A 16,226-nucleotide genomic window follows, 5' to 3' on the forward strand; every position below is an offset into this window, starting at 1 on the left:
CAAAGCAAAGCCAGTCTGTCACTAGCCTATAGTGCGTTGGTCTCTTTTTTATTACTTATTTCTCTGCATTGAGTGACAACCCTCTCAAATATAAGACACACAAACAGAACAAATAAAAGTCTCAGATTCACTCTGTAATTGCAAAATTATTGCTTACTTATTGTGACATGATAGCAACTCTTCTGTGATAATGCAACTTCAACTACGATCCAAATTAGCCGAATGTCATGTGTCTTATTCAGGTTTTTTCTCGAAGTTGGCAGTAACATATCAAAAGTTTTTAATTAAATATAAAGGAGTAATAAGAATTGAATCCTTACCGTTAGCTCCTTAGGCACTGGATGAGGTCTGCTGCTCACTCGGCTGGAAAATGACTCTAGCGGCAGCGCGCGTCAAACACGTGTTCCACGACAACACTAGGCTGCCCACAGATGCGCCTGCCTAATAATCGGCTTGATATACTTGGATATTGGCCGATGCCGATTATGTTAAAAAATGCCAAAAATCGGCCGATTAATCGTCCGACCGATTAATCGGTCGACCTCTAAACTGCATGCGGATGTGTCTGTGTGTGTGTGTGTGTGTTTGTCTTGCCCTACATGCTCTATACCCAGCGTGCATTTGGCTGTGACCCAGTGTATAGTCTGGCATGATTTGTGATGTTGTGATCAGTTAACAGCAGTGTCTGTGGTTTCCATGGTGTCGCATTGGACGGGCTCTGTCCTGGGCTTACCTCCTATTTGCAGCTTTGCAGCTTTAGAGGTGTGTCTGTTGAGAAGAGTTAACCAAAAAAATCAACCACTTGTGTCGTGGACACATACTGCACACGCATATTAATGTTAAAACTAATGGTTTTCACACTTACACAAACACCTGCACCTAATTTCCACCTTTTATTTACTCCTCTGCAGTAACATAAAGAGTCTTATTCCAACCTCGCTAGAAGTACACCCACATTAGAGAAATTATCTTTTTTCCAATTTCCAGTGTGTAATGGGCAAACACTGTACTGCAGAGTGGCTTTGGAAGCAGCTGTTCTTTAATCCTAACATGAAAAACTGTCTCTCCATCTCACTCATATTGAAAAAGAGGGAGACGGGAATGGAAGGGATCAGTGTGTGTGTGTGGTTTTCTGTATATTTCAGAGAAAAAGCATCCTGCAGGCTAGCGAGACAGTTGCTTCCTTCGTGATATGACAGCCAGCGCATGGGAATGGACTTTATGAACCACTTGGATATCTGATAGGCAGCTCTCACCACTTCGCAGTTCACAGTTGGCTTTTTCAGACTTCTGTCCAGATTTGATAAAGAAGGTCAAGCTATATTTAATTGTGTAGCCAAGGAAGAAAAGAAAAACTCCCCCAAGATCTTACAGATAACAGATCCAACATACGTTTTATAGTATCCTGTATATGTATAATATAGACGTCTAAAATAAGACAGTCATGTGTGTCCATTAAGTCACCACTACATAATTTCTTTCTTTAACAGTTGTTGCATAAAATAAACATAACAAGAGCCATACAAACACAGTCTAGTCTGGTATGAAATCCACACGAGCCTGTTATATTTGGTTTCACTGATAATGTTTAGATTCAGCCTGTTTATTACTTCAAGTGTCATCACTGTCATTGGTCCTTCGATTACACATTCACCCACAGACACCGTTAATGAAATAGGTAAATGAAGAATCAGAATAATTCGAATTAGGCACTAAATAAGTGTTTAATCACCTGAAATCTAATTGAATTATTTTTTCATTTGGGGTGCCTCTAGGAGCCCCTCTTAATCTCTCTTCTCTCTTTTTTTCTAGGCATGTTCTCATCATTAGATGTGGATTTGCCCCCCGAAGCATGTTTTTTACCAGTTAATGGATAGGCATAATTTCTTTTTGCCTCTATCTTGTGTGCCAAGTGAATGCGTCGGGTTGTTTTGTAGGAATAATTAGACACTGATATAAAAGATGCCACTAATGTGCATCGTTATTACTCAGACACATACTTAGTAATGGAAATCCCCATTATTACATTTCCATCCTTCTACCTAACCTTTTTTTTAAACTTTATTTCTGCACAGATCAAGAACTGCTGGAGGACATCGTGATTGACAGCTGCTTTTACCTTACTCAACCAATGGTAAGTGAGTTCCATAGGAGCGGTACTTTTTGATGCGGCAGTAGTTTGAGAGAAGTAAGCACGTTTAATCCCTCCCATGTTGGCATTGTGTGACAGACAGGTACATCTGTTACTTTGAATTTGCTGCTAAAGTAAAAGTCCTTTTGATTCTCAGAATAGCTAGGCTTAAGTTTTGGATTTTACCATGCTATTCCTTTGTGTATACCTGAAAGAGTTAAGGAAAAAAAACACAAGGTTAAGAACTCGTGTTTTTTTTCCTGAACTCTTTCACTCACAAATGTCAGTGCTTTTACTCAGTGCTCTCCAATATTAATGTCCTCCTGTTCATATTCTTTTTTCTATTCTCTAGACCTCTAATCAGTTACAGCAATATTGATGTATTACACAGGTACAGTCCTTTCATCAACTCACAAAGCACCTTATGTCTTTTATATTCCCTACCCTAATCAATGACAATTGCTCCCTTTGGAGTAACACATCTAAAAGCTACTATGTGGCAGAATGTGCTTGGCCGTATCTTTTCCTTTATTGCTTTTCTCAAACAAAACACCCAATTAATTAGTGATGGAATCAAAATGCCGTAACAACCCAGGGGCAGTGAGTTTGGATGTGGCGTCTTGAATATATTCTGCACAGTGTATATCCTACATACGTCCTAGAACCAGTGTGCTGAATGCGATTAGTGATAAAAGAATGATTCTGAGCACAGCTGTGAACCTGCGGCAGTAGAGGAACGCAACTTAAATGAAGAGGCATCCTCTGAAGGTGATTGGCATGTACTTTTGCCCTACTTTTAACACTCCACATAAAAGAAGCTGTGGAAATAGGGGGGGCTTCTCTAACAGTCTGGATGGCAATAAAACAGTGTGTGCACATAGCTGGTAGAAAAGAAGACTATTGAAATGAGGTGGTGAATGTGTAAACAGAAAACACAGCTGCCATGGAGTGGACAGATTGTAGACAAGCAATGTCTACTTCAGAGAGGGTGTAAATATATAGAGACACATTAATACGCATGAATGTATCTGAAACGAACCCCGTACATACACACGTACACTCGCACTGTAGCCTTGTGAAATATGGCCTTGGGTGAAATGAATGGGTCTCCCTATGTGTTGTTGGCAGGTCGTTACTCTGCATCCCTCTAGCGAGACAATAAAGCCCAGACACAATGAGACGGTCTTTAGAACTCACTCTCTCCTCCTTTTACACTGCTGGCATCTATAAAGTTCAACCTTGAGAGAGAAAGGAGAAAAGGGTGGGTGAGAGGGAACAGGCGGATTGGAAAAAGGGGGTTACATGAGGGTGTATGGTGGAAAAATGAGAATGGAAAATGAAGATATAGATAGACTTGCGTGCTTAAAGAGCCTGCGGCGCATTTGATTACAATAGAGAGAGAAAATGAAGCTTAAATCCTGTGGAGGATGGAAATAACCTGAGTGACAATGTAGATGTGAGGCAAACATAGTAGGTACACTGGCACATTTAACATGAAAAAAGCCCCATGTAAAATGAGCCTTATGAAACTTTAATTACGTCTAGAATCTTCTTGAAAATAGCTGACATAGTAGTTTGCTTTGTCTAAAGTTAAAAATCATCATGGTATCAACTGAAATTGAATCAATGGTACATGCTAATGTGATGTAATTTACTTATTTCTCTTATGTCTCATGATACTTAACTCATACCTTGGTCAAGTTTAGCGTCTTTTGCAGCTTAGCCTCAATGCTAACATTATTTTCCTGCATCTGAGGTGACTAAACACAGCTGGCATGTTTACTGTAGGCCAGTTTCCCACCATGGGATGATGTTGCCAGGCAACTTAATGACTGGGAATTTTCCCACACCCAAGGGTTCAACCTTGGTAAAGGGCAAGTGGAACTTGAGCTAGAGAGGACAGGCACGAGAGAGAAAAAATGCATTGCCACAACCTGTTTCTGAAACTGACCTTTCCCGAAATGAAATTGAAAGCCTCTGGAATGAATAATAAGTGCTAGCTAATTCCTTAGCTGCGGCATAAACCCTTGTAGCGTTCTAGCTTCTCGGCCCATTAGCCCAGTAGTGAGGATGTTGCAAGCTGTTGCTGCTGTGGAACGCCATCTGCCACTAATGCGGCTGGTGCCCCCCCACCCTTAGGGACAGAAAGGTGGAGAGACAGGCGGGGGCATAGACGTGGAAAGAAAAGAGAAAGAGGGTAGAGAGCTAAAGGGCTGGAGATAATTATAGAGGAGGATCAGTAGAGACATAACTCAGGCTTCCTCCTATGTTTAATTAAGTGTCAGCAGTGGGGACATCCTTGAGCTACTGCACTGTACCCCCTCATTAGGTAACTAAAATGGAGTAATCACCAGTACACTATTAACAAATGTCAGGTTTGGTGTGTTGTTTTGGTTTTATGCACATATGCAGCTGACCATTCTTTGTTCTCTTGCTATAACAGAAGTCACCAATTAACTGTAGTTTTTGCTCCTATGCTCTAGCCAGATGATCAGATGAGCCTCGTTGCCGTCATGCTCTATGACTTCCAGGACAGAAAGTTTCTCCCACGGGAACGCCAGGGGGAGGAGCTAATTCAGGAAGTTAGAGATGTGGAAAACTACCTGCGCAGGTAAGGAAAGTAAAATAACAAGGATCCCGAGCTTGGAGTGGAATAATAATGGGAAAAAAAAATTAAGGAAGAAATGTTTGTACATAGGTTTAAAACCAAGCTGGCAGCCTCTCTGGCCCGCTACAGGATCAAACATGATCTCTTGTCCATTGAGTGTATCCTGCCGAAGAGTGTGAAGACGAAGCAGGACAGATCTAGCGGTCTTCCACATTACGCATGGGTCAACACACTGAAGAGCAGGTCAGCAGAACACACACACACACACACACACACACACACACACACACACACACACACACACACACACACACCACACTCACTCACTAACTCTACACAATCTACAAACAGACCTGTAACTTGGACTGCTGCCCAATGTTTTATGGGCCAGGCGCCCAGCTGACATCCAATTAAACCACTCGACTATGTGTGTGGGTGTATGTATGTGTCGATGGATGTGTGAGCTAATGTGTGTTCTTGAACGCGCCGCGACAGGCTGATTCAGTTAGGTGTAAATCCTGCTGATGTGGACAGATTCAATCAGAAACAACCCTCAGCGATCTCTGGGACTGTAAAGGTCACCTGTTGGGACTAGCGGTGTGTGTATGTGTGTGTGTGTGTGTAGCTTAATGGCTTTTACAGCACATTTTATCGTTAAAGCCTTTTAAAAGGCCACATGGCAATTTTACACACTATTATTATCTATGATGACAGTCTTCCTCTTTCTTCCACCTCTCACCTTCTTCTCTCCTTCCCTCATCTCTTCTCTTGGGCCTCCGCTGATCTGCTCTCCTATCTCCTCCTCTCCTCGGCTTGTAGCCTTGATGAGGTCCAAAGTGTGCTGAAGAATGCAGGCTTCTCGCGGGTGAAATCGATTGAGCAGCTGGAGGGCCATACCTTCTGCCAGGATCCCCACTGTAGGGATATACTGGTATTCCCTGCTCAACTGAAGGCTCAGCTGTGCTCCACCAAGCTGCTTAGCGACCACAAGCTCATCATCCAGGTACGAGCTGCACAAGAGAGGAGGTTTCTGACAAGAGGAGCCTACTCCCTGTAGACTTTAATATATCTGCAGAAATCAGTTCAGCCCCATCAATCTTCTCTGATATTTATGATTTCACTTTGGTAATGGACTTGCTCAAATTGATTATAAGACTGAGCTCCCTTATGCCAACTAAGATTAGTTTGCCCAGATACAAATATTTCACATCAGTTCCTCTCATCTGGCCCATACTTCACTTTGAGCCATAAAGAATTCTCCAATCAGGGAGGGGGAGAGCGGTTTAATCATTTCATTTCTACTCCATTAAAGTCAAGCTGCCATACAAACTGTAAGCAGCACACAGCACCACAACACAATTAAATCAGATTTTGCAGCCAAATTCAATCAAATATTCAACACCACTGCCTAATTAATCACCTCTCCCTCTCTCCATTTTATGAGCCTCCATCACACTTTCTCTCCTCTGCATTTCAGTCTTTTCAAATGTCCTTGTTCTTCTTCTCCTCCTCGGTTTGTCTTTCCTGACAAACCTCGTGATCTGGATCCATAAAACTCCAGAAACTCAAACCAGCCCAGAGGTTCCACAGAGATACAATCAGCACTATTTCCAGAGGGGACCCCACTGATTGAAGGACATCTCTGTTGTAATCTAACAGCACTGTTGCTCTCATTCTTTCTCTGTATTCCTCTTTTGCTCTGTCTCCTCCTCTTGCTTCCCCTCAGTACCTGCTCTGTGATAGCTGCTCCAAACTCCCTCTTCTCTCTCATCTGTTCACACCTCAATTCTGTTTACCGCTATCATACAGTGCAACTTTTTATCCTTGTTGCTTCTGTGCAGAAAACTGCTTCTTGTCTGTTGGTCTTTTTTTTTGAAAATGCTTATACTCAATGTGTCTTTAGGATAAATCCTGCAGCCTGGGCCCACATGCAGTGTGCTCCTTGCTACCAGAGGAAGGAGATGTTCTTATGGTGGGCTGCTTCTCTGGCCTCACTGTCTCCCACACTTCCTCCCTTATTGCCGAGAAATATAAAGCCAGCAGCAACCAGCCCACAGTCTACGTTTGTGTCAACGATCGTACACTCGCTCAGAGGGAGGAGCTACAGCAGGCTGTCACTGCCATGGGCTGCAAGAGTAGGCTCAACATGGATGTGTCTACAAGTGCATTATCTGTTTGTGTCTTTGTATTGTTTACTTGAATGAAAGAGAATGGAAAACTGAAGATTGCACGTTCGGCTCGTCACACTGGTCAACTGACTGTTCTATGGTAAAAGTGAAATGATGAAATTTATGAGCTGACCAATTACAACAAAGATTTAGGTTATTTAGACATTTAGAGAGTTTTGGCAACAACAAGAACAAAAGTTGGTAGCTGTTGTCCCCAAATTCTCAGAGACTCCATGTAAATATTATTCACTAATAACTTGCCATGTCAGCTGGTCATTAGGGAAACAATTAAGTGCATGTGACAAAGCTGACATTTTTATAATTGCAAAAGACGCCCTCAGGCAAGGTATTTCTCTACAAGAGATATAGCGGGACATTGTGAACACACATTAAGCATTGAGCAAATGTATGTTTGTGATTATGCGAGTTATGATTAAACTCTGTGCATTCTGCTCAGATGTGAAGCTGATACCAGAGGACTTCCAGTCTTTGGATGGCGGTGACAAGCGGCTTCAGAGGGTGTGCGTGATCTTGTTGACCCCCAAGTGTTCTGTGTCTGCAGTCAACAACCCGGTTGAATTCATACTTCAAGAGAATGGAGGTATATAGCGATCCATGCCCTAAAGCAGAGCCATAAAGTGGGGATTTCAAGAAATACATGTGGTAACCCAGTCTACATGACACTCTGTTGTGTCCATACTGAAATAGAACAGAGGCACATGCTACAGTGTACTTAAAACATCCTGAGTTCATACTGCATGACAATGAGCACACAAATGAATATTTTGGGAATGCAAATGATGCAATTTCCAAACTATGCATTGTTCCTTCTACTTCTTCTACACATTCATAAAAGGTCTGTTATAAAAATATTGAAGTAAATGTTTTGGAGCAACAGTGTTAATTTAGTTTTAAAGCAAAAAATATACGAACAGTTTCCCATCGAACACCTGTTTATTTCTTGAATTCTTCTGTTAAAATAGAAAATGAAGAACATTACGACGAATAACTAATTCCATATCATACACTATACTGCTACATTTGATGTAATTTAAACATAACGTTTGATGATCCACAAGTCTCTCATAGAGTGCACATCCTAACCCTTTAACAAATCAGGTCCTTCCATCTACCTATATGGATGTCATTTATTAGAGTTGTGATGAGATGTGTAACCAACACTCACAGAGAACACTTCTAAACAGATCAGTTAATAAAAACGGAGATTCTGCTCTTCTAAAACACTTCTTTGTTTTCCCAGACACAGACCTGCTGCAGGACTTATCCCAGGGCTCCATAGCCCAGAGCAAACTCGAAGCTCTGGTAGCCCAGCAGAGGAAGGATATTGATCATGCCTTGAAGTGTGAGTGTCGAACCACCTGCTCTGATGTTGACATGCACGCAGACACACAAACACACACGCACACACACACACACACACAGACAGACACACATACACACACACACACACACACACACACACACACACCATACAAGCTCAGCCTCTCTCACCTCTCTGACACAATGAAGCAAATACTTCCTAATTATCTAATCTCGTATGCTATTACACTGAAGCCTGTGGTGTTCCTGGGAGATTGTCTGAGTCTTAATTAGGAATGCTAATGTTGCTGTGCGCCAGTCAGCGCCAGTCTGCTGCAGCATTTCTTGCATATTTCAAACAAGTGATTAGGAATTGTATAGCTTTGCATACATACTGTAGAACTGAATATGACAGAGTGACCTACTTTGTTGAGTCACGTATTCTATTCTATACAGATGTTACAGTTCTGTTCTGCAGCCATTGATTTTCTGCTCAGTTGTGCTATATACGTATATACACTCATTAGCCTCGACGTGTCTTATATTGTTCAGTACTCTTCTTTCTCTGTTGGTCTGGGTCATATTTGTCGGGCACGTGGAGTCTTTCTATCTGGGGCAATGAAAACCAGCTCCTTGGTTCACATTGATCGGCCCTCGTCTACGAATTTTTGCCAGTGTAGATATTTTCTAATAAGACTGCTAATTAATGGCGGGTGTGTATTGAGTGCCTTAGCGTGGTTGAGTCAATGCTCCCATTTCAGTCTCTCTGCATAGGCACACACATAGTGAAATGCTCACACACACCACATCAAACTTCCATTGTTACAGCTATGAGGTGGGTGTGTCGTAGAACAGGACATCTGAATGGCAAACGTTTCTCTCATACCTCAGTCCTTTTGACTCAGTTCCACTTCCTTAGAAGCAATATTTCACATTTGTTTGGGGCCGATTTGCCACTTCTGAGCAGGTTTTATTTGTTATCAGCTCGGTGTTAATTGTTTCTGTCTGGCTGTAATTAGTGAGCAAGAAAGAAATCAAAGCTCAAATGAAGGAAACTCAAACGGCCGATGGCTTCACTAATCTACAAGCCAGCAGCAGTTGAATAAGATGTACGTACGTAAACAGTACGAAGAAATTAATATTCAACAACCCATTTCTTCAAAGGGAGCGCTTGATGAGGAGGATGGCTCAGTTGGAATAATCAAAATTAATTGTCATAAAATGAGAGGAAGAAACTTTTTCACTGAATGAGTTGGTGTTTGTCTGTCCTCCAGCTTTAATTGAACATGAAATGAGTTTGTTGTTTTGGTGATGTGGCCTCATGTCAATGAATCAGCTATATTTTAATGTCTTGATATTGTGTCACAGTTTTTCCTGAACTGCAACACGTCTACATTATATACATACAGTGTATGTTGATACAATGCACACATTTTTTCTGTACAGTCTCTAAGGTTTTGGCAGTGGTATACTCTACCTGTTCATCATACCCAGAGGAGAATGAGGTGGTGGTGAGCAGAGCCCTGGAGCAAGCCAAGGCCCGCTCAGAGCAGGAGGGGGAGCCAAAACAAGCAAACTTCAGGTCAGCCTCTGCCTCTCTACCTCAGAACCGTGGTGCACTTTCTGCATCTGTCTCTGTCTTTCTTTGCCTGTTTGCCTCGCTGTCTGTTAGCCTGCTGGGTTGTTTGTCTGTCTCCCTTCAGACAGGCCTCTGTCAAAGTCTCAGCACACCTCAGGCAGGAACAGAAGGAGATTCAGTGAAAATATAATCAAAGGTGCCATTTTATGTCTCTAAATGCTGCGAAAAGGGCAAAGAAAAAGATTTTCCGACAGGTTGCCTTCTCATAGACATTATATTTTTTCAATAGTTTTTCGGTGTGCGTGTGTGTGTGTGTGTGTGTGTGTGTGTGTGTGTGTGTGGTTTGAAGAACTTAAGACCTGTTGAAGTTTACCATTCCTATAGACTTGAATATACCAAGACTTTCTCCTCTCTGCAGTAAGCTGGCCTGTTGTGCTGGCAATGCCTCAGGCTAGCATAAATAAAACAAAAGTGATATTACTGGCATGGATCACACTGGCTTTACTTTTCTACATAACTAGTAGTCCATTTATTCAGTTAATGTGGCTTGTGTTAAATTGTATTTCTAGCAGCTGCCTCTATGTGTATTTTTGTATTCTCAGGTTTTATGTTTGTGTATATGTGTGTTTCACCTAGGCTTAAAACCTCCCTGTTCAGCATTCTTGACCATGCCGAGGGCCCGGAGGAAACTGACCCCTTCTTCACGTTGGAACCCTCAGAACAGTGCAATGGCTGTTTTCTGGCTGTTCTCAACAGAGAGGTAAGCATCACTTAAACAGAAACCTCACAGAGTAAAGCAGTGGTTAATCCTGATGAATTGACAAAAAAATACGATATCTGCATCCCTAGTATTCACGTAGGGTGCTTTCACACCGTAGTTCAGTTCATTTGGTCTGGACCAAGTGAAAAAAATAAGTATATATGGTTTCTAAATGATTTGCATAAACATAGCCTACACATGGCTTATACAGATCAATTATAAGATCGCTGAACACATTTCACGGAGTCAGCAGATGGATTTTATTAGCTGTTTAGCTTTTGAAATAATGCTCAGATCACATATCTGCTATCATAAAATCCTGTGGTTGGTTTGTTTGCTTTGACATCACAAGCGAACAGCACCAGAGTTTGTTTGAAAGCGTTGTTTAGTCCTCTTTTGGTATGCAGTATGATTTCTGCATTCACACCTGCCCAAACGAACCGCACCAAAGGGGGAAACAAACTCTAGTGCAAGTCAAGCGAACTAAACAAGGCAGGTGTGAAAGCACCCCAGGAAGTCAAGGGACAATTTAGTTAAGTTTAATATTTTATTAAGTTTAGTTCACAAGAACCACAAGAAAGGAAGCGTGATGTAGGAAGGCAGTCCAGCTAAAGTGCACATGTATGTAACATGTATGCAAAATACTGAGATGCAACCACCACGGCTCAGTGTTGAAGCCAATACAACAGTTTCTCTATCGGCGTCTAGGCGATGCCTCCAAAGAAACCTGAAAAAACGGATGGATTGGTAAAACTTACATTTCTCACTTAGTCAAGATCTTTTCCCCCAAGGTGTCATGGTCTGCATGATAATTTGACTTCCTGAACAGAATCTATTTTAGCTCCTTCAAAAAGTTACACCACCAGTCCGCTGCTGCTGCTTTCAGGCAGAGCAGCCAAAGAGACAAGCAGGGACAAATTTAGCTCATTTAGCATCCGGCCCTGGCAAGCTGTCTGTTCTTCAATGACAGAAAAGTGCCAACATTAGCCCTGGACCTGACCATAGGCTTTCCCACTGTGATACCAGAGTGTTATTTGGCTGACTGTTATATGTTTGTGTCACAGTTTGGTCAGTGATCAAAGTACTGCAGAGTGAAAATATTTCTTTTGAGTATAATTTCTTATACACATGATTACATATATAACAAACTGCCTGATCCCTTATGTCTGCTGAACAACTCCCTCAACCTAAAAAGCCATCACTAAGTTGGGTCTCTCATGATACACACAGATGCAGACACAACAGACAAGGTAATGGAAGTTTGATTGGTGAGCCTTAAGACAAGTGTGGGAATTATGATGACGCAGGAACACTACGCTGCCTGCTATCTGTCAAAAAAAATTCATCCACTGGGAAACTGATGCATGGTTGTCTTGTACGTGTAGAAACAGAACCCTTTGAATGTCTTTTTGTTAAGGCAAAAAGAGGAAGGTAAGCCGAGGACCCAGGCTACTGAAGTTGAGATTGGGTGGAAATTAGACTGACAGGTACTTGGTCAATCCCTTGAGCGAAAAACAATAGTAGAAAAAGAAAGACTGCCAGAAGACATGAGAATGTTGGGTCATAGACGCAGGCATCTTGTCCGAATCTAATCAGGGAACAGAAAGAATTTGTCAGATGTAGGAGGAGAACGTTGCGGGATGAGTGTGAACGAATGCTGAAATGGGAAAAAAATCAGCTTTAGAAATAGTAATCAGGTAACTGGGGATGAGATGAGAGGTGTGAGAGCACTTCAGTTGAGCATGCAGTTAGAGCAGAGGATTCATCTTGGATTTCATTTCCCGAAGGAGAAGACAAATAGGAGAACAGGGTGAAATCGGATCTAGTCCACTTTGTGTAAATATGTCTATTTTTTTTAACCTTTATTTATTCAGGGGAGCTTCACTGAGAGGAAGCCTCTCTTTTGCAGGAAGGCGCTGACCACATTCACACCTGGAAGCTGCCCGGTACAACCTAAGCAGCGGTTATAGGCCTTGCTCAAGGGCACCTCAGTGGTGGTAAATGAGGGAGGGCTTTCCACATCCAGATTTTATCCTGCCGGTTGAACCGGCGACCTCCCGGTCATAAGCTCGCTTCTCCAACCTTTGGGCCACCAATGCCTCTCTATGAATGAATGAATGAATGAATTATGCTTTGAAAATATACACTGTAGAAGGGTGAAATGTGGGTATTTGTGGACGCTTCAGCAACAACTGTGGCTGAAAGGAGCGCTCTAATAACTTTTCTGACTCTTTTATGAACACTAATAATTGGGATTCACGCTGATTCTGTCTCTGAGTCAATTGAGTTTTCAAGTCACAGCCTTTTATTGCTTTGTAATGTCCCTCTCTCAGTTTTCTCATCCCTCCTTTCTACGACCAACTGACTCTTTCTCTCTAACTCTCTCTCCTCCTCTACCTCTTTCTTACTTTTGTTGGTGGTTGTTAAGTGAGACAGTAAGACTGCTACAGGGCGTGAGCCCAGCTCTGCCTGGCTATAGGTGCAGTGTGTTGCAGTTGATCTACAGGGCTGGTAAAGGTGCATCAGCATCTCTCATCACTGGGCTTCCCCACATCCTCATAATCCACAACATACCCACGTTTACGACATACCTCCCTCACATTATGAAATCAGCTCTTATGCTTATGAAGCCAGTGCGGGGTTATTAAGCCATCTTACCCCCATCGGGTGTGACGAAGCTCTATCTCACTGTGGTGTCTGTTCCCCTCTAACCATCCATCATGTTTTATACCTCCACAGATAGGAATGAAAAGATAATCAACTGCTGTAATGGTGCTTCAAACAGGATATTTTTCCTCCCTACCTCTAATAAACTCAGTTAATCAAAAGTTATTGTGGCACTCTGAAAGCCCCATAAAAATAGCAATTATATAAGTGTTTGAATGCTGGCTTACATCGACTGTCATAGCGGCGCCCAGTAAATTTCTTTATGAGCCCTCCATAGAGAAACAGCTGGGAACAATAAAGACAGTCAAGTGATGTGTTTCTGGCCTAATTTCCAGCGGAGGCAGAACACATCACAGGTGGACTTTCCTCTGAAGTCTGAAGGACGGTTTTGCACAATATTAATAGGGAATTCAGAAACCCACACTTTTCACTTTGACTTTGTTTTCTTCATTGCTTAGGGGTGAGTTTCATAAATTTGGATGTAGTTGCCAAGATTTATTGGTAAGGATTTTGGATGCGAGTATTGAAACAGAATGGGTTCAGCTCCAGGGTACGCTGTGGCAGCTAAGTTTGGCAGTGTCGAAGGAAATGAGAAATTTACAGAGAATGGCATAGTTGGTTAGTGGAGATGGAGAGGAAGTGAGATTTACAGGGGTGAGGGGGAGAAAGGGAGGCAAGGGGAGAGTGTCTGTTGAATAATTCAGCGTCCTCTGTCTGTATGAGTTAGCATCAATGAAGTTCAGAGCGTCCACCAAAGACTGCATTACAGCGGTGCTTCTAAAGTATGTTTACCTGTGGGACTCTATCAACACACATAAGTACGTACACATGTGCAAAATGCACACTCCTCGTATGCAGATGCACAGTTAATAGTATGTATGCACAAATACCTGTTTGCAAAGAATTACAGACAGCTTGTACAAACACAGATACGCATTTGCATTAACAGACAAGCAAGCACTTAAAAACAAAATACACACATAAACCCACACAGGCTGCATGTCCCGGTAGTGTACACTGTGCTTGTGAATAATTCAGGTGTTGAGGAGAGCAGTAGGCTGCTGTGTGGGCTGGTGCTGAGACAGCAGGTGACCCAGCAGCCAGAACCAAGGACATGGTGGCCCCTCTCCTCTTCTTTCCTCTCCTTTACTTTCCCTTTGTCTTTTTTTTTTTACCAGTATCACATATGGTGTGCAGAACCTAGACTATTAATTATATTAAAAAAAAAAAATACATTTATATTTTATTGCATCCCTTGTTGATTATATTATTTAGCTTGACGCTTGAACAATGTGGCTATATGATGAATGTACTTTTTAGGGCAGAGAATGCATTGTATCAGCATACATACATACTGTGATACTAGATTTCAAATTTAATAAAATAATGTACAGTATTTTTTGATAAAGCTTCTGGGCGGCCTGTCAGTTAGTGAGGTCATGTGTAGCCTAGAGAGAGACTGGCTGTATGCTTCAGTATACGATATGTTTTATTCACCAATACCTTTTTTACCCAAGCATTAAAATAGTAAATAAATGATATTGCTTTGTCCCTTCTCACCAGCCTGAGCCAGTGGTCAAAGAGGCACCACATGAAGTGCTTATCAGGGCAAATGCCAAAGGCATACTGGACAGGATCGGCTCCGACAGAAAAGAGCAGCATGGACATACAAACAGGATGACAAAAACAACCCATGCTCGCACCCACCTCTCTGTCAGTATTCAATCCAAAAACCAAGAAACCAAGCGCAGCAACAGCACTGCTTTGTGTCGACATCAGGAATTTGCTAACAGGCGGCAGTCATCCCAAGGTGGGAATGATTACTTCAGTCCTGTATCTTAAGGGCTACATACAGCTGATTAAAAGAGACATTGGCAAATACAATTATTCTCTTTCTTACTGAGAGTAACCACTTTCATGTCTGAGAATGGTATCATAGCTAGGGCTCTCCTGGCTGTAGCTTCATATTTACAAAATGAGAGTGGTTTCAATCGTCTTATCTAACTCTCGGTAAGAAACGAAAAAGCACATTTTTCCGAAATGTCAAACTATTCCTTTAAGATTTTGGAGCAAGGAAAGTTTGGATTGAACAGAAGTAGTCCAGCATGTAATGTTTTGAACTATAATTCCTCATCCCTAGCTTCTTTCTCAAAGCTTTCTGTCCTCTCCCCCTGACCTCCATCTCATTGTTTTTGTCCTTCAGGAAAAGCCAAAACACTACACTTGCAGGCCTCGAAGAACACTGTGTCCAGCTCCTCTTCCTCCCCCAAGCCAGAAAACAGCACATCCAAGAAAAGCACCTCCCCTGTATTGAATATTACAACTTCCACCACCAGTCTGTGTCCCGCTCCTCCTCCTGCTACACCACTGGCCCTGGTTGTCCGTCCCCGTAGACCTCATCAGGAGGTGCTGAAGCCTGTGGTGCTTGTCCTGCCTCCCATTCACTTCCCCAACTTTTTCCCACCTCAGCACGCCCGAACGAGATTCAGCCCCAGCCCCAGCTACAACTACAACAAGTGGAGGACCCCAGCTCCAACTGTACCCCTCTCCCGTTCCAGTGGTAGTCTCTCCAAGGATGTTATGGTCAAATCCCGGCCTCCGGCCTTTTGAGCTCACAAACGCCAACACAAATATAAAAGAAGTATTAACTTTTGTGCCAGATGCTTGCCTAAATAAAGTCAGTCGTATGTAAGTATAACACCAACATGTATACAGCGTTGTTGAACTGCCAAATTACATAGAGCTTTTGAAAATGTAAGTCACCTTAAATACTTCTAGATCCATTATTACTTGTCATTATTACAATGACATTATCACAGTGTTTTTGCATGCCATAAAGAACAACCTTGCCATAGCCAGAATCTAATCAAACTGCGGATTTTATTGGGCTGAGCCAATGTCATTTCAATGTCACTGCATGATGAATAGCTATTACATGGGGTTCCACTGACCTGAAAAAATTAAAGGACATATTCAAGAAGCTACTACTTCTT

General features: G+C 42.2%; 1 protein-coding gene across 2 annotated transcripts in view; it reads left to right on the forward strand.

Annotated features, from left to right (window-relative positions):
- The window catches only part of LOC123957431 (putative methyltransferase NSUN7), a 21,816-nt gene extending 5,599 nt beyond the window's left edge, over positions 1 to 16,217 (forward strand). Inside the window, exons 3-13 of one of the 2 annotated variants that reach the window (XM_046030216.1) lie at positions 2,076 to 2,134; positions 4,615 to 4,742; positions 4,830 to 4,982; positions 5,559 to 5,742; positions 6,643 to 6,874; positions 7,470 to 7,508; positions 8,169 to 8,270; positions 9,674 to 9,809; positions 10,443 to 10,566; positions 14,797 to 15,043; positions 15,437 to 16,217. In XM_046030216.1, the coding sequence (XP_045886172.1) occupies positions 2,076 to 2,134; positions 4,615 to 4,742; positions 4,830 to 4,982; positions 5,559 to 5,742; positions 6,643 to 6,874; positions 7,470 to 7,508; positions 8,169 to 8,270; positions 9,674 to 9,809; positions 10,443 to 10,566; positions 14,797 to 15,043; positions 15,437 to 15,843 (1,811 nt within the window). In that variant the 3' untranslated portion in view covers positions 15,844 to 16,217. Of the gene's footprint in view, positions 1 to 2,075; positions 2,135 to 4,614; positions 4,743 to 4,829; positions 4,983 to 5,558; positions 5,743 to 6,642; positions 6,875 to 7,364; positions 7,509 to 8,168; positions 8,271 to 9,673; positions 9,810 to 10,442; positions 10,567 to 14,796; positions 15,044 to 15,436 lie in introns of both variants that reach the window. The other variant, XM_046030215.1, reaches the window with a different exon arrangement.
- The last annotated feature ends 9 nt before the right edge of the window (positions 16,218 to 16,226 follow it).

The sequence above is a fragment of the Micropterus dolomieu genome, linkage group LG19 (assembly GCF_021292245.1).
Source record: "Micropterus dolomieu isolate WLL.071019.BEF.003 ecotype Adirondacks linkage group LG19, ASM2129224v1, whole genome shotgun sequence".
Taxonomy (NCBI): Eukaryota; Metazoa; Chordata; class Actinopteri; order Centrarchiformes; family Centrarchidae; genus Micropterus; species Micropterus dolomieu.